This window comes from Anarhichas minor, unplaced genomic scaffold, assembly GCF_050575085.1.
Source record: "Anarhichas minor isolate MPS153535 unplaced genomic scaffold, ASM5057508v1 ptg000021l, whole genome shotgun sequence".
In the NCBI taxonomy this organism is placed as follows: Eukaryota; Metazoa; Chordata; class Actinopteri; order Perciformes; family Anarhichadidae; genus Anarhichas; species Anarhichas minor.
Window position 1 is genome coordinate 8,463,779 of NW_027466467.1, and position 21,599 is coordinate 8,485,377.

Consider the following 21,599-nt stretch of genomic DNA (forward strand, 5'->3'; position numbering starts at 1 on the left):
TTGAGTTTCATAAAACTTTGGTATATCTGGGCCATTGTAAAATGCTTTCAGAGGAATTGTGGCTCCTCATTTATCCACACAAAAGTTCAAAGCACCACTGGGAACAACCCTTACAGTATGTGAATTCCCTCCTCTTCCCCTCCCAGTCATTCACCATCCCAAAGCAATTAGGGGCATCATTTATTTCAATGGGCCATAAATCATCACTGTAAGGTGGACATAAACAAGAAAACATCTCTCTTCCCTCAACAAATACCACAGAAATGCACCTGAGCAAAAGCACTGAGTGAACTATTAAAAGCTGGTGTTACGCAGTAGTAGAGGGCATTGGTGGCACTGTGTGACGTTTTATGTCGTCTTTTTCTCATCTTTATTAAAGGTCCCTAAGGTTAGGAAAACCACATGTGCTTCCTCTAGCATTCTGCATGTGATTGTTGTGAGAAGTCTCCATTTTTCTACACTTTCTACCGCTCCATTGTTCTCATCTCATCCTGTTACACTGAGGCATTTCATTGGCTTAACGCTCCCTGGAGACATTATTATTCAGAAGGGATCTATACGTGCGATGACAGCGATAACCTCACCTTGAAACTCAAAGTCAACCTCCCACCGAGACGCACTATAGTCACACTGCCCCCATGTGCATCTGCAGTACCGTGCCATATATTTATATATAGTGTATTTAGTATGCTAACAGTTGTTAATATATACAACTAAAAATGACCAGTTGGCTAATAAGTCAAATGCTTTGAGTCTAAAAAGCACTGCAAATACAAATCTGTGTCCCTTTGCCAGTTTTAAAAGTGAGGACCAGAGTTGGGTCAGTCACATATCTTATTCAATGACTACTTCACTGAATTACAGCCAGCTTTGAATTACGCAATCTGAAAACATTCTGCAGGGTATTTACTGAATCTCTTTTAAGTGCAGTTTTAAGGGAAGTGGAGCAGTGAGGACGGATTATAGCAGAAAATGAAAAATCAAGAAAGAGAAAAAGAAAAAGGAGAAATCTCAATCAGTTGTGTGAGTCAGCGGTTTTACCTGGCCCAGAGCAAAAGGACGCAATCACAGCCAGAATACAGATGTAACTGAGGTAGGGCATCCATGACACACTATCCTAGATAAGAGAGCGAGAGAGATGACATTGCAGTGACCATAATCATTATGTTAGCAAAACATCTCTAGGCAGGAATATGACAGTAAATATATCAGGAAAATGAATAATTAATAGCTACAGCCTATATTTCATTAAGATTTTGTTTAAACAGCCAACATCACCAAATAAATCCAAGAAAATGCAATCCTTACATTCGTATATTACATTTCTTATTTTCTTTTTTGTTTTGTGCAAGTTCCACTAATCAGTGCCAATTAAGCGAGTTATTTTTGTTGAAAATGTGAGAAATATCACGTATGATATATACATTCAGAAGTGATGTACAGTATAATTACCTAATTTCGTCAGAGTTGGAACACTGATAATAATACAATTTGTTCACAGTATAATTGGACCACAGTACAGAGCACCCATGTGTATTGAGATACACCTTTAGCTCACAGTATGCCTATAATAGGGTGGCTTACCTGGAAATTGAGGAACACTGTGAGTAAGCTGAAGAAAACGGCCATGGCAGAGAAACCAAAGATGAGAAGTGGCTTCCTCCCGATTCGTTCTATCACTAAGCCCTGAGAAGAAGACAAAAAAGCAGTATAATATTAGAAGAATTTCAAGGGGTTTCTGTACAATGGCTGCATGATTATAAAGCTATCTTTAGGGATGGCAATGTCAGTCAACCACTTTGGTCCAGACTGAAACATCTTAACTATTGGACAAAAGCTGAAATATTTTTGTCATGCTGTGTTAATTGTTGTTGGGTTGTAAAATCCTTTCTATATTTTATATAATGCCGTCTGATAAACCCTAAAACACATTAATCTGTTACACCAATTGGACTTCCTGAATCGTATTTGAGTGTCTCACCAGGACCTGAAGCTACACGCCACCAACACAGCCTCTTGCGTTGTTATTTTTAGTCTGAACGCCCACTTACTCTTGTAAAAACCGAAAGAATTGTTTTCTCAATTAGCACATGAAGAAACACGAAGATGTGTGATCAACATGTTACAATCTATTTGGGAGCATTTTCTCAGCTTTCTATATCATACTGTGTGCGCCATATGGTAACGTTCTTGGACATGACAGCCCATGACACAAAATAAAAACTAATTTGAAAGCAATGACTTGCTAAAGGAAGACTTAGCACATCACATTTGTTTGGTTAACCCTTCAAACCACCAGTGAAATCTACAGAAAGTTAGAGAATTGGAGAATACCCTATACATAATGCATCACATGGTACATATACAGTGACATGCACATAGAGATTTTAGAGATTATACAATACAATACTGCATGTGACTCGTCAATATTTCCACAGGCCTTTCTAACCCCAGGTATCTCTTGGGTCACAGATGCAGTGTGGGACATGACATGGAGGTCGGATTCAATAATGGCCAAGCTCAAGCCCCGACTGAGCCCCAAGCAAAGCCCTTGCCTCAGCTGCTGGCCTTCTTCCATTGTGGCCTCGAAGCATTAAAGTATTCATAACATTGCCCTAAGACTCCAGTGGGATTTCACCAAAGTGTGGAAAAAAGCTCACCGGTATTTGTACGGTATGTATACCTGCACCGATGGGCTTCTGAGTGAAAACAGGGCGGAAAAGGTAACTTGAGGTGTTTTTCCACCTAAATGTGTGATGTTGGAGAGGTGCTTATTTTTCTGAACAGTTTTACGTTGGCAGCAAGTTCTGATATAGATTGCCTTTAACAGCATTGGAATTTACACTCTATCTGTTTGTGTGTGTGTGTGTGTGTGTGTGTGTGTGTGTGCGTGTGTGCGCGTGTGTGTGTGTGTGTGTGTGTGTGCGTGGATCTTCGCGAATCCCATTGGTCCCTGAAGGCACGGGATGTTTTTTCTGCAGCCACACAGAAGCACACAGACACACACTAACACACATTGGTGTGTTAATTGGGTGTGTGTGAAGCTGCAGCTTTTTACGGTCTCTGAAGGTACAAAGAGGCTGAATATTTATGAGCCTGTGTGTGCATGTTGTGTGTGCGTGTGTGTGTGTGTGTGTGTGTGTGTGTGTGTGTGTGTATAAGAGCTTGTATGATAAAGAGTGGGGACAGAAGTGAAGTGTCTGTTGACATGTAGAAATGTGCATGTTATTACCAATAAGAGATTAAATGAGATGCAAGTGTTATTGTGTGAATCCTCAATTCTGTCATTCAGGTGTTCACCGCTCCATGTACTTAAAGGCTGATGAAAACCTTTTCAGTATCATACACTCGTCCCTAGGTTTGAATGTGTGTTTCAAACAGTCATTGTTTCATGACAATTTGTGCAAATACACTGTTTCCATGAGTTGTTACTGACAAGGGATGGTCCTATTACAGCATGCAAATTTTCTCCTAATGTCTATCAAAACTTTCACTTAAATGTAATATGCGTTTCCAGGTTTTGTCTATTTTGTGCAAATAAATAACCTTATGAACTACTAATGAAACTGGACTAAATGACCACTCTTGCGCAATAGTAAATGCATCCCACTTCTGGGCAGACTCTGCAGAGGTCAGACTGGTGACGCTGTCACATTAAACACACAGTAACAGAGCTGCTTTCATTGTTTTTTTTTCACACTGGTGACAATCAATGCACAAATTACATTGCAGGACCAAGATATTGAAAGAGAAGACTGATATGTTTGCTTCTTGGATTGTGCCCACCATCTAGACTGCCTCTCCGCTTTACATTATTCCCGCTTATGTCTGCAGTCCGAGCATAGCTGAAGATATCAGGGCTTGTGTTCCTGTCTGCACAAAATGCCATTTGCAGATAATCGTATTTGTACAGCATGAAAAAACAACTTCCACAGGCTAGAAAACCCATCACAATAAACATAAAGCATTCATTCATTTAGTTTTGACAGTGTGACTGTTACTATTATTTCATTTCCTTGCTACCATGAGGTCGGTTTTTGTATTCCATGATAATTTGTTTGTATTTCAACTTTAACTTGCCACAGGGTAGAGAGTATGACGACACGGTGTGTGATTTAATGTAGGGTGGCACACACGCCACAGTTCTTGTGTGTTAGCCAGCCGTATAGTGACAAGTGTGCCGGAGTGAAAGGGCGATGGCTCAGTAGGGCACTAGAAAGGGAGGCAGGAGGTCAGTGGAAAGCATTTTACATGAAGTAATCATGCATTGTGACTGTCTTTTGTTTTGGTTTCTCATAATGTGTTTCAGAAAGATGTTGTTAGACTCAGAATATACTGAGTGACAAAAGAGAATGAAAAAATAGAATAAAAGAGTTAATCAGAGGTTGATAAAAGCAGAATAAACAAGTCTTTGGTTGGTGATTAATGATGCGATCGGATTAAATGAGATGCAGAATTCAAAGGCAGAATACAATAATACAAGGCCAATGGAAAGATATGAACAAATGCAAAGAGACATGAACTGATACAATTTCCCTCCAGGCGGCGTGAATTGTGGCGAAGATGCTCAACTTGTAAACATCTTTATACAAAGACAAAATTCAATGTTATCTCGAGTACGACATCACTCCATTAATGCATCACAGAAATGGGAGCACAAAGAGAGGCCCTGGTCAAAAGACAAGAGAAACAACTGGAGCCACATGCATAAAACTCTGTGATTATCAACTGCTCGCACAAAGACATGGTCAGATTTATAAAAGCCACTCATGCGCTTGGTTTTGCTTCATGAATCGTAATCATTATCGAGCAAAGCGCACATACATGAGCCTTATCTCCACTCCTACTTTGAACTGTATTTGATATTTGACAGGAAATATGAAGCAAGAGAGGGAGACATGCCGACATGAAAAAAGTGACCAGGGTGGGTCTAAATGGGGTCACATGTTATGTGCTTTAAGCCGCCGGGTATTCATAAATCCCCTCAATTGTCTTGTAAATGATACATTTTAACAGTGGCCGTCCTCTGTCCACTGGTGTTCATGCTACTGAAAAACAGTAATTCAATGAAAAGGCTGGAGTGACTCATCCATCCTATATTTTCTACACCCACTCGTTTGTGCTCAGTGTTGCTGCATGCATTGTTTGGGTGTCACAGAGCTAAAACACATACCGTAATGAAACACATTTCCCCCACTGTGCACTTCATGACATAGTCCTCTGATAATGAAGAGAGAAGCGGTACGGGTCCACTGTACAAGAAACCTATGTCTTTGTGTTGGAGGTGTGAAATTGCCGCAAGCAACTATAAGATTCCATTAATAAGCTGCTGGGGACAGAAGGTGTTAAATTAGCTCAGGAGGAGATAACACATTAGTTTGTCCAGGTCCGAGGACAAGCCATTACCTGTATGCACAACGTTATGACGTTGCACTACGGCTAGGTGATTGTCGAATTGAAGCATAGCTTTTGATCAAGTATCACATAAACCAATTATTGCAAAGACCTGTGAAGGACATTTTCTTTGCATTATGGCCTGTTTATGTCAGTCAGATATTCTGTTCTATTCTTAATGTTATTTTCTGGGATCGTGGTGCATAGTGACAGACCTGGGTGGCATCATTCACGCATGTGTTGAACAAAAGATGCCTTCTAGGACACGATGCACAAGAATAGTGGGTTAGTGGGTAATGCTGTCAGGTCAATACATTTTCTCAAAATACATTTCCAAATTAGTTTACTTAGTTTTTAGGGTTTAATTCCGCAACATGACTACTTGGTTAGGTTAAGTGATTAAGCATAGGAAAAGATCGTGGTTTCGGTTACAATAAGTATGTTTGTTGTGTAAAATAAGTATGTTTGTTGCGTAACGGGCATAAGTAAAGTACCAAAAGTTGCAAAGTGCAAAACTAAAGTAAAACAGTAGTAGTAGTAGTAGTAGTAGTAGTAGTAGTAGTAGTAGTAGTAGTAAACAGTGGTCTCCTGGGTGAAGTCCAGTGTTTGTTTGACTGACCAATCCTCCACTCCCACTTGCCCTACACAGACTTTCCTTCTCTTAATATTAGTCAGTTGCTCTGACTGACTAATAATGACGCAAATGGATGCACGGTGGAGTTAGTTGGAAGCCCGGTACGTCTCATGCAGACGATAAATAGTGCGTTGGTATCAGATGCCGAGGGGCACTGACCAAGCATCGATATTTGACGAGTTGGTAATGAGAACGGGTTAGTCAGGTACATTAATTGCAATGATGGATAACATACACTGCTAGATAGACAGACTTGTATTATATTATGTAGAGTAAACTATTTGGTATCACTTCAAACCTCTTTTTCTGCATAAAGTAAAGTTAATTGGACCATACAGGTTCCTAACTTCCAAATATGTCTCATTGTCATGCACAATTAATAAGCAAAATGTCTTTGTCTAGTCTGTAATCTCACAGCTAATCTTAATTTCCCTATTGAGCAATACCAGGTAAAATAGTGTCTCCTGGGTGCACACGACGCCTGTGTACTCCCAAAACCAATTATCACCAAACCACAAAATGCAAGAACATAAGTAATCTTTACTGAGCTTTCTATTGTGAGCATTTCTTCCCCTTCTTTTGGAATATGAAAATTATATATGCCAGAAACTATTGTTTGTGTGTTTGCAGCTTTGTGTGATGTAAAGGCATTGAAATAAGGTTAGAGCTACAGCTGAATGCATACTGTGGTGTATTAAGAAGCGTATATCCAAGGGTTTGGGGAGTAAAACTCAACTTGCCACAGAAATGAAAAAGTCACATTTTAAAGCCAGGTGTAGAGTTTGATTTGAATATCCTAAATATTTAAAGCATATTATTCCGGAGTGGAATGCAACATTATCTGCCTAACAAACTGCCTGATAACATAGACACTCCCACCTAATTAATAACTAATTACTAAGATGAGTTGTTTGATGCAAAGGGCACTCTGCTTCATCATTTAGCAACAGATCTGCTGCTAGAGCAGATATGCACTCCTGCAGACAGCAGTGCCTTTTCACGTCAACTGAGCTGAAGATGTTTGAGCAGCAATAGAAAAATGTCAAAATTATAAGAGCAGACTAAAACAAATCTTTAGTGCAGAAGTGAACTACGAGTGGTACAGATTTACATTCCTGCACAGTGAAACACTATCTGAGGAAAACTTATTGAGTGTATAGTGACAAACTGAACACATACGCACATAAACATGTCTAACCTAGAAGTCCTCCTCAATTAAAACAGACAATATTCCAACATCAAAAGAGGCTGATAGTAAAATCAAACCTCTGAAAGCTTAGGTTTTGAAGAAAAAAAAAAGTAATAACACAAAGATCAGAGAGGATTTTAAGGATAAAAGTTAAAGACCAATCCGAAAGTCAAACGAAACATACCTTGTGATTGTTTATATCAAGTGCAGCCTGATAACCAGAATCAGACATGTTTGGTTGATTTAAAGTGACAATACTCACCGAGACGATGGCAGCCATAGTCTCTACGGCCCCGGTGCTCAGTGTGATATAGGGGATAATGTCATCTGCCAAGCCTGCCTCCCGAAGGATCCCACTGGTGTAGTACCAGATCTATGAAAACCAATACACACACAATGCATATACAGTATATAAGCTGTGGCACTGCTTGATTCTCTCACACTGTTTGCAGGACTCTTTCTCAGCTGTCAGCTTCAAAATCAGCAATCAGTTTCACTGCAGCATAATAAGCCTCTGTAACATCACCAAGTCAGTCTCACACGATAATATTCACTGGAGTCATTTGACAGGTCTGATGGTGATGGTGAATCAAAATAAAGACCTCCAGAGTGATCTAAATTAAATTCCAGTCTTTGTGGGCTGAAAATGTATGTAAATCGAGTCATGTGTATATCTATGTTAATTCAGAGGAGCGTGTGATTTCTGGCTTTGTGTTATACAGTATTACTGAAAAATCCATCAACCTATATCAAATGTGAAAATTTGATAATGAAAAATTGAGCACAACTATTATTCTTTATGATGGTCATTCTGAATATGGATTTGATCTGATCCATTCTAAGTGGGGCAAGGAACTGGCTTCATAAGACCTCCTATTTTATGATGAATATTTTTACACTTTTTTACCTTATATAAAAAAAAAAGAAAAAAATGTACGTATGCAGAATGTGATTTTTAAACATAACCTTTGTAAATAATAAAATGACTTGTTTCTAAAAGAGACAACAAAGATGGGGTCACACCTGTGCATGTAGCGACTCATGGGGTTCTGCAATGTGCTGCCACACCTGATCCTCTGACAAGCAGTCCTTTTGAAACCGATGGGACTTTTTAAGAGGGAACATTGGACTTAAAATTAAATGTGAATGTTGCTCCATGTCTGCTGAACGTGTTTAAGGTAACAACATGCCAGTGTGATGTTTTCAACTTGTTTTACTGTGACAAAACAAATTGTAGCTTCAAATATGTTGCGCTGTTTGGCTAAAATACCACTTGCTGAAATCAGGGACCCAGGGTGAGACTGGGTGTGTTCTGCATGGTCCGGTAAAAAGAAAGCAGAATGACTATCTCTCTTGTCTGAGTCACTCAAGTAGGAGGAAAACACTTTTTACTTTCCTTCCGTGGCACAAATCTGTCCACTCGTGTCCAAAACTGATTGACAATTTTCAGGTGTGATGAGGCGAAACAGAGCATCTTCGGAAAAAGTCTGATGCTGATATGCAGTAAAGTTTGTCACGTAAATGGTCTTCAATAAAAAAATACATACATTTTTTTATAGCAAATAATAATAATCCTAAATATGACGCAGTAGGATGGTAGAAAGAAGAAGATCCCACTGACAATCTGAGAAAAGTAAAATGTGAGCTGCATCTTACAGCGTTGAGGCCACAGAGCTGATAGCAGGCCATGCTGACGACGATGGTGATGAGCTGCCAGCGAACAGCTGGGTTCCTCAGCAGCTGTAACACAGAGGCGGTGTGTTGGTTTTCCTGAGCCCGAGCCTCCGCATGGACCTCCTCCAGCTCCTGGGATACATCTTTCTTTCCCAAAAACCTCTGGAAGGCTGAGACACACACAAACAGAGTGTTAAAAAATCCACAAATAAAAGCCATCATGCTGAGATCAAAGAAGATTAGGATTTATTCCACAGCAAATGAAGACGTATCCTCAAGAGTGGATCAATTTGTAAACAACTGCACACTCACTTAGACTAAGCTGAAATCAGTATTCTGTTGACTTATCAAGTGTCTATGAGTAGACAGTATTGGGTAACGCAGTCTCAATGTTAATCACCTCCCAGGACAGTGTTTAAAAAACATCTTTACTAAATTGAATTATGCATATTAATTTAATTAAAAATAAAATCCCAGCCCCCCATACGGTGATCAGTGATCGGTGTGCATATAAAAAGTCCCCAGTGGAGACGTTGACTTCTTGAGGTGGAGATATTTTGTGGAAAAACAGAAACCAGCAGAAGTTTTTATTGATGTTTTGAGTGGGTCCCAGTTTTGTTTATGTATTGTGATTTTTTTAAATATATATATATGTAAAGATTTGGCTTTGAAACTGTATAATGGATTTGCATTCAATGAGAAAAGTTGTGTAGTCAAACAGATTAGTGACATACTCTTGGGCTACATCCTGGGCTCAACATGTTCTCAATTGAAATGCTTCCTCCGGGATACATAATTCATCAACACAATATTACATTTTACTGCAATGCAGATAAAACCTAGCCCTCTCAATCACAGTGATTTAAAGTAGTAAATGCTCTAATATACTGTATTGTCCTCAAACAAATGCAGTTCTCTTCATAGTTATAGATAATAGACAATATAATAGATATATATAATATAACTATAATATAAATATAAATATCATATTATAGCAAGCTTCATGATTAAAACAATGACTTTTATTAAAACCCTCTGCGCTACTTGTTGTGCAACAAGTTAATGCACTTACTTCATGTCAAGCCTAAGCTATAAGACACGTGTTTTTCTCTCATTCAAAAGGAAGAAAACAACAGAAATACATACACATTTTATATTTGTGTGTGCAGAGCTGACCAGGTTTCTGGCAATCATATGGAACTCGGCCAGCAGAAGCTTGTTTGAACTTGTGCTACTTGAATGTGATGGATTGGAGGGAATAGGTGGCTGTAAAGAAGCGTCTCTCTTCTCTTTAATCCTTTCGCCTGCCCCTGGGGTTGTGGGAATTCAAGGTGGGAACAAGCCAAAGACATGACCCAGAATAGCACATCTCTATATACCAACAGGGACTAAAAGCAGGTCATTAGGACGTGGGAGTGTGAACAGTGACCACACAGGAGGCAGTACGTAAATGAGTATGCAATTGTCTCTCCCTGCTGGTAGAAACTATGGAAATCTGTTTTAATTCAGAATCACACAGGGGCTGTCACTGTCAGTGGCATGATGTGATATTGATGTATGGTAACCCATTTTATTTTCCCTGCAGGAGGACAGCGGGGCTCCACCCCATGACACTGCCTATATTACAGACTGAGACTGAGTTTGAGAAATGACACTACTTTATTAATGTAGCAATAAAAATGCCTTTATTGAAACAGGGGTAAATATATAAAGATTGTCTTAAAGGGGCTGACAAGAAGGTTAATGTTGATGCATTTTGGCTTGAATTTAAAGTGTAAGTTATTCTATATTTTTATTATCATCATCAACAAGTCCCATTAGATGACCAGAACAACAATACACAGTCCGTCTCTCAATAGTTTCCAAATATACAGTTGTAACCCTACTCTGGCTCTAAGCCATTTGCCAAAAGAAGGGGGCTCAAAGAGAATACGTAGCTGACGTAACAACAGCCAATTTGCTCTTCTGATGTCTTTCATTTTTTCTGTCAACATATTGGTTCCCAAATCTGCATGTCAGCCTCTGTTTTTGACCACAAAGTTTGTCTTTATTCAAAAGATCAAACATTGGATTTTTAGTCCCTTGGAAGTTCAAAGGGCATTTTCTTTTCCTTTTTACTATGTCTTACATTTGAAATATTGTAAATGTATTAGGTAGCTGTAATCTAGTAAAAAAAACTGAGTATGTGATTTTGTGTTTTACATTTTGTATGAAAGGACAACATTTTTCGTTTAAAGGGCCCATTTTGCATTAAAAACAACAGAGCAACCAAACCTTCAGAGAGTGCCCTTTTATATAGTATGAGCATAGACATCAAAGAGTTCAAACAAACCCAGAGAAAAAAACGATCAAAGTCAAATCTGACGTCACATTATTCTACATGCTTTCTTAACTTATGCAGCTATGCCTCTACCCCATGCTGTTCCTTCTCGTGTCAAAGCATTTTAATATCCAACGAGATCACATACTATATTACTTCTATAAAGTCAGTGAAATGTAAAAACGTTAGGCAAGAAGATGCATATAGATTAGTTGATTAGTTGAAATTGAGACTTGACACTCTTACCCTGTAGAATTATATTTTTTCAAGCTCCAGAAGGGTGTGGATGTGATTGGTAAGAAGTTGCTCTTAAAACACAAATGTATTTGAGACAAGTCTGTATGCATTCTACATATGTTCTGGAGTTAGAGGCCATCCCTCTAACTCCAGAACATGTGTTTTTGTAGCGCATACAATACCTCTTTCTGCTCCGGCCTCATCCCTCCTCTCTATCAGCAGGTAGCGAGGACTCTCAGGGAGGAAAGGCAGCACACACAGCTGCAGCATTGCCGGCAACGCCAGGAAGGCAAACAGGTAGGTCCATCTGGTTTCCTGCAGTCAAAACATCCAAAAAAGATCTATGTTGTAGTCATGGTTTATGATATACAAAGATTAAACAAAACTGATACTCCAAAGAATAGGAGGATGCACATCATACCCTCATTTAGAATTCCTGCAAGCAGTGCTGATTGTCATTTAAATGCAACACAGCAATGAGTTACAGTGCTTGTAGAAAATAGGGCATAAGCTTAAGGCATGAATGCTTGGAATGCGTAAGCTAAGTATAAGACTTATGGTCTTCAAGTGATGCATTTATTCATGCATATGTTTACCTAAGAAAAATGGAAAAGTGTCTTCACCGAAGTAAATTCACCATTTGCATAATGTGTATGCAAATGGTGAATTTCTAAATAACAATATTACTGAATAGTGTTGTGTGGAAAAAGTGTTGTGTTTCAGTTTTGCCCCCATATCCCAACAACTACAAAAATACAAAATCATAATTCTTGTTAGGTAACTCTCATTACAGTCGCCACCGTAGATGGATTTATAGTATGTCTACAACAGGGAGCTGTTTTTAATTGGCACCTCCCTTTTGTCTTAGAATTGACTTTGGTCAAGGGTGCTCCGGCCTTAATAGACGATAAACTCAAATATTAAGTTGGCTGTTCTCCCAGTCACTGCCATGACAGGTGAAGTACAAAATGATCAGCTGATTATGAGGCCAATACATCTTAAAACTTACAGTAGGAATGCAAGAAACTGTGTTTTTGTTTCTGTATCACAACTCGGCCGATGTTACGGAGTGACTATAGACAACATGGATACAAAGTAATAGAGTAATGGAGAGAAATAGCCAAACACGAGTTCATTAGTAGGGAAGCTGTTAGTCATAGGTTGTCTCAGTTCCATTACAAGGTGATTTCTTTACAAAATGCCTCAAAGGCTAAATATTTATCAAAGCCAGCTATAGATTCATGAAAGCTTTTCGGTGAAGTGTTTTTCTGCAGCAAAGGGTCATATAAGATAATGCTTGTAGTCAAGCTAAGAGGAGTGTGAAGATCAGTCTGTGTTGAGGTCACCACCATCACACACCGTAAAAGATCTCTTATACATTGCAAAAACACAGAAAATGTACGAGTATACCTCACACAAAGCATTGCCCAAAAGAAAGATGACAGGACGCCCCACTATTCAGCACGCTTCGTGATCTCACCCGTGCAAACAGGAGGGAGACAATTATGCAGAGACTGTGGAAAGGAGATGCCATTTGGGGAGAAAATGTCAGCTCTCAACTCATAAGAACTGTTTTGGGGATTGAGTTGCCTATAACCTTTACTACACGAGTAGAAAAACTTTTAATCAGACTGTAAAACTTTTTTTTAAACATAATTAACTTCTATTTAACGCCCCGTGTTGTCAGCCTGAGCTGTAAATGAACTGCTCACTCGCGAGTTATAAAGTCTGCAACACTTGTCCAACAGAATGTGATTACACGTTAAGGAGTCAAGTATCTGCTACTGTGCAGTATAATGTACCTCCAACTGATTTAAATTTAAAGACTTCAATTAAAGCAGAATTATTAGAATTGGTTGTTGGCCACCTGAGGGCAACAGAAAAAAGCTGTAAACCCCACATGAATATTGTTATTCTATAGAGTTGATATGTCGAACATGTTAGCAAAAACTTTTAGCTCTGCTTTTGGTCGAGTGTGTATCATAATTGTAAAAATTCCAACCTTAATCAACATGGGTGTAATTTCCTTGGTTAATACTTGTAGAGACGCCCCAATATAACATAATGTACAAATAAATATTTGTATCCGCTTTGGCAATCACAATTATTAGTATATTCATTTTCAGGCACCTTATTAATATCATAATAACAGCAACCAGAATAATAGGGAAATAGTAGTGAATAAATAAATAATGGTAACGATAAAGATTAGAAGAAGTAATCTGAATTCATTCAAATAATGGAGATAATACAGCAATAATAAAATAGCGACATAATAATCGAATAGCGTGATAGTTAATCAAACACAACATAACACTGGAAACATAGGGCCAACTGTCACCACTACTGACAACCACCAAAACGGTTTATATCTGCAGATATAAACGTCAGGGTTACAAGCCAATTCCAAAAGTAAGCCTTTCTGGCGTCAGTGCGTAAGGTTCTCAAGAAATGCAGGATTGTGCTGTAAATGTATACATTAGATAACAACGGAAGACACATAATTATAGACAGTTTGTTAGACTCACTAAAGTGGAGGAGCACCACAACAGTCAGTTGCATAATTTTGCCACGGGTCTGTGGTTCCTCCTCATAGACTGAAGGAGGAACTTAAGTGCCATAAGTCCAAGGTGGCCCAAAGATGGCGCTCACACCAAAATAGTGTCGTCACCCTGTGGTGAGCTTACAAGCAATTGACAGCAGTTCTTTTCAACAAATAAACACATTTCCAAATGGAGTTTCGTAATCAATTTGGACCATGGTTTTCTGAGTTCATAGATGTTTATTCCTCACATATAAACTAAGAAAAACTTTCGTTTCGCTCTTGTTGAAGCTACAGTCAGTGGTCTTATGCAGCAGACAACAAAACCTTTACCCATAAACATTATATAGCAGACCCAAAGCTTTGCTGTATGACATTTGTGTGAAAGTCTCTGTGGAAGTCCCAGTTCTATAAAATATACTAACAATCGAGGGTAAACTCTGCATTAATGTTGAGACTTCACTGTTTGTGCAGTTCATGTACAAGAAATTGATGCATTTGATACATAAACAAAATCACAGGTAGCACACATAACAGGACCCATCATCCTTGTCATCGTACTCAATTACCTGCAGAACCAAACATGTGGAGGGAAAAACAGTAAATACATATCAAGCTTTGGAGGAGCCGTAGATCAAAGAAGACATTATATCAGCTTTTCAGCATCAAAGGATCCAGAAAGCCTATAATCATAAGAGCTGTGTTGTGTGTCTCATCTTCGCGTTACTCATGTTCTTACATCTCCCACAGACTCCAGCGCCAAATCAATAGATTTAGGGGATGACGAGGCACCCATCCAACCCAAGAGAGAAAGCTCTTACCGTCTTCTAACCCAGCCTACACCAGTCTTCCCTTTGACTGAATTTAAAAAGCAACGCCAAATCAGTCGCAAAAACATAAAATGTACCATATATAAATGGTATGTAATCTAGAGGAACAAAGCGGGTTTGGTTTGTGAGGATAAAGAAGTGAAGTGGTTCGATGGTAGAGATGTAGAGACATGCAATGAGGCAGAGTGAAGTACTCTCCCCCAGCTGTTCTGTTGACACAAAGGACAGCTAGCGCAGCATCTGCTCTGCTCTCACTGTTGTTCGTGGCAGCCCAGCACCGCTTGTCAGGTCTTTATCTGTGCATGCAGTCATGCAGCACTAGTGACTGTGTTTTTACACAGACAAGTTAAACTGGGTGCTCCTTTCTTTTGTTATGAGGCTGATGCACTTTTACAATATTTTTTTAATTCATAAACAACAAAAAAAAAAAAAAAAATAACTAAAATGTGCACAAGACCACGATGCATGATGGTGTATGAACGTTTAAGAAATGATGTGTAACCGTGCACATAGTGAAAAAAACTTCAAAGCATCAAATTAAAGAATGTGTTTTTATTATACTGTACTAGGGATCATAGGTTCTAAGAAAAATACTTTCACAATCCGGAGAGACTACTATTTTCACGTGGACCTCTACCTTCATGTCTATTATTGATCTCTAAAAAAATATATAAAAGACACTTCTAGATACTTTTAAGAAGAAAAGATATATTTTCTTCACTTAACAATAATTCTAAATGAGAAGGAAAAGGAAGATATCTTTCTCAGAAGGATATTTCTAGAAATGTTTAAAAAATGTATGATGTAGGCCTTTGACTGATGAAACACTAGCAACACTCCATCTCTTCACCATGTTCCTCTGTGCACTAAGTCGTGGGTGAGCTATGTAAATGTTTGCATGCCGCACTGAGCTGTGGGTCGTCTTATCCCAGCAGGAGATGAGCGTGGGAGCTTAAATCAGACTTCTCAGAGGCTGCTATGACACAAACAAATTGGAGTTAATGTTATACAAGCATTGATTTCTGTAGACTGTTATAAGAAATATATTTTTTACCTCTATACAATTTTGTGGTTCGATATCATTCAGCTAGCTTATATTGACTGCACACACAGTTGAATGTGCTTAATCAAGGAAGGTTTACAGTATGTAGATGTAAAGTATATGAAGCTTATGAGCTCGGGTGTCCACAATCGAACATTGATATACAAGGCCTAATAATCAGGTTTGACCTATGTGCTTCACACACACACACACACACAGTTTCAGTCCTGTTCACAAGTTCACGAACTAAATGCTGCTAAACTGCTCTTAACTAGGGCAAGCTGGGTGATCCAAGCTGTGTCTCCCTCCTGGTCCCTGGTCCCATCATCCATAGTGATAAAAACAGCCCTGCTATGACCTGGGGTGATACTTGTTTACTGTAAAGCAGCAGACAAATGGTGCATGCTGTATTCCATTTTCCCTTTCAATTATCTGATCTGAGAATGCATGATGCTGCAGGGTGTACAATGTCATCCTTTGATTGAACAAAAGCAGAGGATGAAACCCATTTTTATTTTTTTGTTTTGAGTTGAGAATGTGCCCTTCATGGAGCTCGGGCTGCTGTTGCAGGAGAACCACCACAAAGCCAGAGAGGAGGTTAGTGTGAACAGATAACTTCTCAGATAGAGGTAATGGAAACGCCAGGTGGCCCACATCTGTGATGTATCCAATTATGCAAGCTAACATTATCTGTGTTGGGTCAGTTTTAATTACTGTACCTTGCCAGACCATTCTCCAAGTGAGAAATGAGACTGCTCAGTATGTTCTATGTTTGGTACAGGCAGCAACAGTTAATCGCAAATCTTTATTTCCATAGAGGGTGGTGAGATTTAATTGGCTGCCACTCACAATGAGACGGTTAAAGACTAATGCATGATGGATTACGAGGTGCATTACAGGAAAGAAAATACCTTGAGATTACTTGCTATTTCTATTTAAATGTTCCGTTATCCTGGAAGAGCAATTAAGTGGTAAGTAATAAGAGCGTTTATCATCCATCCAGCAGTGCATATGGCATGCCAAATGATTTGGTCCACAGATCGCATTCTGCATTTCCCTACTCCATCTTGGTAGTCTGTCCATTACCTGAGAGATAAACATTTCCCTGGAGTTATTGTATATCGGTAGAAAGTATAAACGCAACACAACACAGATCTTCTTGGTAAAAAGCTCACGTCACCAGAATCTCATCCTTTGGAACACTATAGTGGTGGAAATCTGCCAGGTTAAGAAGGAAAGCCTATCATCCCTCTGCCTTTCGCTGTTATGAATGTCACCTCCTCTATAAACCTATTTTCCTGATGCTCTGTCAAAAGAGCAAAGTGACGGTTGGACCTTGCCGTCTTATTCTTAAAATATTAAAGAGCTCGTTGTAGGTTGGGGAACTGGTATTCCACTAGGATTCACACCGTACAGGAGGGGGAATAGTCTCGTGACAAGATGGCGTGCTGAAGCTCTTAGGGTTCACAGCACACACCTGACTCTGCCTTTATAAATTACCTGGTAATGGAACAATAAATGCTCAAACGAATGCAAGAAAGTGGTATCGGAAATGTTTCAATTTATCAAGCTGCGCTGTTCACTGTTGACTTGCAACCGAATGCTCCTGTGGTTTTCCTGTGGTTACGACAGATGTTGAACATAACTGTCCAGGTGAATTGCTCTTTATGTAGTTTTTCATTATAATCTTAAACGGCGGTTGTTGTGTTTAAAACAGGTAGAGAGCAAGATGCTCTTCCTGCGAATGTTTATCTCTTTAAAAGTTTCTACATATTTTGCCTGTAAATCCTGCTCCGTATTATTTAAAGGGCATTACATGTAATTTTGTGCTTCGGTTATACGGTAATAGGTTTTTCTTAGTGTAAAGAAGATCCTGACAGACGAAACTTAGAATATATAGAAGAGATTATCTTTTATGATATCATCAAATCCACTTAAAATACCTGAATATTGGTTTAAAGAAATTTAAAAAAGTTTTTTGTAATGTTTCTTTGGGGGAATAAAATAGCAAGAATCGGCCTCAATAAACCTAAAAGCAGAGAAATAAAGGGGTGTTGGGGATATGAACTGGAAATATGCACATTTTATTTGGCTTCTAATGGCAAATATGCCGTGTTGTGGGCCTTTCACGAGCAGTGTAAGGTCGTCAGCTGGATATGTCAAAATATAACCAATATTCCTTCCTTCTTTGTGATGTTGTCCAGAGATCAATACAAACATTAAGAACCTTATTTTAAGTTTTTAATGTAAAATGGCAAGAATAATACATTTTAAAAAAGTGCAATCAATGGATTAGTGTTTCCTTCATGTCCACTGTGGCAGAACCCATTATTAACTGCTGGAGGAAAAATTCTTATTATTACAGAGTGAAAAAAATCCTAATGTTAAGAATTTGGGCCAAATTGTAAAGCAAGAGAGAAAGGATTTAGCTAGATTAAAGCTAACTACAGTTTAATTATCGTCTGCAGTCTGGTAACTGCAGTAACTGAAGGATTTATAGAACTGATAATGATTGAACATGCAGCCTCAGTTCTGCAGAGGCTTTATAGAGGTAATGGCTTCGATAGACCATGGACACATACAAGATTATATGAGACATTTACTTTAATAAAGTGTTGACTGTTTAAGATATAAAGCCAGTACAATGTATAGAAACCTTAAATCGTATAAGTAGAACAAAGAAGTCTGGTCAGGAGAGACTGGTAATGCAACGACCTGCTAAGCAAGCGTATTATATTTATATATTTTTGTCTGTAGCCTATAGCGTTCTTGTCCTTGTGTATTTGTTTGTACTTGGTCTTTTTCTTTCTCTTTTTGATTGTTTTTTTTTGTAATCAAAATGTAAAAAAAGGGTTAACATGGAGTGCTAACACTTAAAGTGGCTATAATTGATATTTTAAAAGAAACAGTATACATTTTTATCTAACTTGTGGCAAGAAAGTGAATATGAAACGTATTTCCAAAAATGTTACTATTTTTATGTTACTAAAACTATTCCTTTAATATTAGCACTGCACAAAAACAATGGCTTATATTTTTACTTTTAATACTAATTTCATTTTCAACAACGCCTGAAGTCTGTCTTCAAGATTTGCAAACACAACAGGTCTTGCACATTTCCTTTTCAATTAAGAGTCATGCAGCAAAAACACGGAATGCTCAGCTACTCCTGTTTGTTTTTTGAGTGTGGACGTACAGAATACAGTGTACTGTATAGTTAAGATGCAAGGAGCTGAAAGCATACACGTATAGTACACACGGTACCTCCTGTAATATCAAAGTCATTTAGAATATTACTCTGATAACCAGTGTGACAATAATCTTAAATGAATTGTATTACAGGGACCATCCCAACATATAACAATCCATTGATTTGTTTTGCCCATTTACACAACCCTCTGAAGCCAAAGTATGATGGAGGATGTAAAGATAAAGGCACCCTCTGAGTCTAACCTTACTGGTGAAAGCTGCATTTGAGGCATGCTGATGAGTTCAGAGTCTCAAAAGCCTGTTCTTGCTGTAATGTAATAAGCATGTGTCCCTACTGAGGAAAGGTCAGTGGCTAAGCATGAAGGTTAGAGTAATTATCATTTGTCAAAGTTTATCACCATTTTGGAGCACAAAGTGACATCTTAGACCAGCTCTCATTAAGAGATGCCTCCACTGAAAGGAAGGACCAAAGGCTAGCAAAGACCATGGTGGTATTATCATAAGATATCAAAGGTGTCTGTGATGCTTGTGGAAGGGTGTGACAGCGGTGACATGAATACATAGCAGTGGCTCCATTTGATATTTGATATTCGTCTGCAGGTCGAAATGATGGATGGGACAAACCAATACTTAGAAATGAAAGATGAGTACCTACTTTGCTAGAAGCTCGGACATTAAGCCCATGTGTAAATGTCAGCACAAAATAGGAGAGGAAAATCTGGTCAAATCCATTCAAAATACATCTAGCTCTGGCTCTCTGTGTGTTTTTCTTTGTGAGGGTGATGTCTTGGATTGTTTTGAGTCCGAACATAATGTGTGTGTATTGGGTACTGATCATAGAAATAGAATAAATGGTAAATGGTAAATAAATAAGTTAAATCGGAGTGTTCCGAAGAATAGATTAGACAGAAAAGAATCTCTTCTTCGGGAACACTCAGAGCGCTGTACACTACATGTCAACATTCACCCATTCACGCACACATTCACACACTGATGGCAGAGGCTGATGACTAATGCACAATCACGTACCGGCTATCTTTATGTGCTCGGACGCACTCATACCGGCGGGACGTGTGAAACAACAGCGTCTCTAGTGTGTGTGCATGTAGTCCCGCCATGATGGCTGTCCTTTTTATAAGGAAGAAAGAAAGAGGGTATGAATTGGCCTCAACAGACGTCGATTCAGCCCTGTGACTAACTCTGCCGCCGGCTTAGCAGCAGAGCAACACACTTTATTGCCCTACTGACATGTGTTGTCCCCATAACTATCGACAAAAATACCCATTTTCTTTTGAACTACTCAAATGACCACGGCAAACGGTTCAATCTCCGTTCCACTTCTATTCTATTTCTACGGTGCTGATGTACTGTGGGAGTCGGTATGCCATTTTCATTGCCTTGTTTTGGATGGTTTGTAGTCTCTTGACTTGGTGTTGTGCGGCTGTGGTCCTGGCTGGTGCTGCATATTCAAAGATTGATCTGATGTATATCTGGTCAACTTTGAGAATGATTTCAGGTGAGACACCATGTCTGTTTTAGTTACTAAATGCTTGTCATCGGTGCCACCGGGTCGGATTCCGGCAAAATCAGACATAATCGTCCAGGTTCACCAGAAACTCCATCAGCTCAGACTGCAGCAGAGCCTCTGGCAGGGACCAGCCCACCGCTGACAGACACAGATGCGACTCCGCTGCCACCTTGGACCTGCAGTCAGAGCTCCAGCGGGAGGGGGAGAGCTCCGAGCCCACCCAAGCTGCATCCAGTCTTAAATAACCCGGAAACACCCTCACGTGTTGCTCTTGCTTTGGTCCTCTGTAGTTTGTGACCGTTCTTTTGTGGTTCAGTAGCTCCCCCTGATGGTGTGACAAGCTGCAGTAAATCCAGTTCGTTGGGGGTTTCTTGGATAATGCTGTCTACTGAGGGTGAACGGTTTTGGATGGTTGTGGATTTGTTGGCTAACTGCTTGTGGTGGTACAGGTGTGGGTCTTTGGGAGGTTGGGTAGGTGGTGGTTTGGGCTGTCTGGTGTTCTGGTGTTTGTAGTTGCTCCTGTCGTGTTTTGTCCTGTTGTGGTCTATTTGTTTGTAGTTTTCAAGTTTGGGTGGGGGTGGAGCTGTTTTTGTGCTGGGTGTAGACTTTTTCCTTCCATTGAGTCTTTCTTTTTTGGTTTCTCTGTTGTAAATGCTGAGATCCAGATGTTCTTCATCTCCTTCTTTGATAGAGGCTTGGTTGCCATTTTGGTTAGTGGTTGGTGTGTGATTGCTTTTATGTGAGTGGGATGGGATAAGATGAAATAAAATCTATTTCAAGATCAAATAAAAAAAGTCATAATATTAAAATAATGATGAAATTAAAAATAAATTATTCTTAAACACGTGCTTGTGGGTGTTTGTAAGAGTGGGGAGTGTGAGGTAAGTGAGAAACTGTGTGTCTGAAAAATGATTTAGGACGTGCGAGAACAGGTAAGTGTATAAAAAATGTGCTTGGTGTTAGTTAGTTAGTGAATGTGTCTTAGTGCTAATTCACAGT

General features: G+C 39.1%; 1 protein-coding gene across 1 annotated transcript in view; it reads right to left on the bottom strand.

Moving 5' to 3' along the window:
* slc2a9l2 (solute carrier family 2 member 9, like 2) overlaps positions 1-21,599 on the bottom strand; it is a 68,441-nt gene that overhangs the window by 33,641 nt on the left and 13,201 nt on the right. Inside the window, exons 6-10 of the mRNA XM_076096341.1 lie at positions 11,631-11,763; positions 8,874-9,061; positions 7,480-7,590; positions 1,585-1,686; positions 1,042-1,117 (exon numbers count right to left, since the gene is read on the bottom strand). Coding sequence (XP_075952456.1) covers positions 1,042-1,117; positions 1,585-1,686; positions 7,480-7,590; positions 8,874-9,061; positions 11,631-11,763 — 610 coding nt within the window. The remainder of the gene's footprint in view (positions 1-1,041; positions 1,118-1,584; positions 1,687-7,479; positions 7,591-8,873; positions 9,062-11,630; positions 11,764-21,599) is intronic.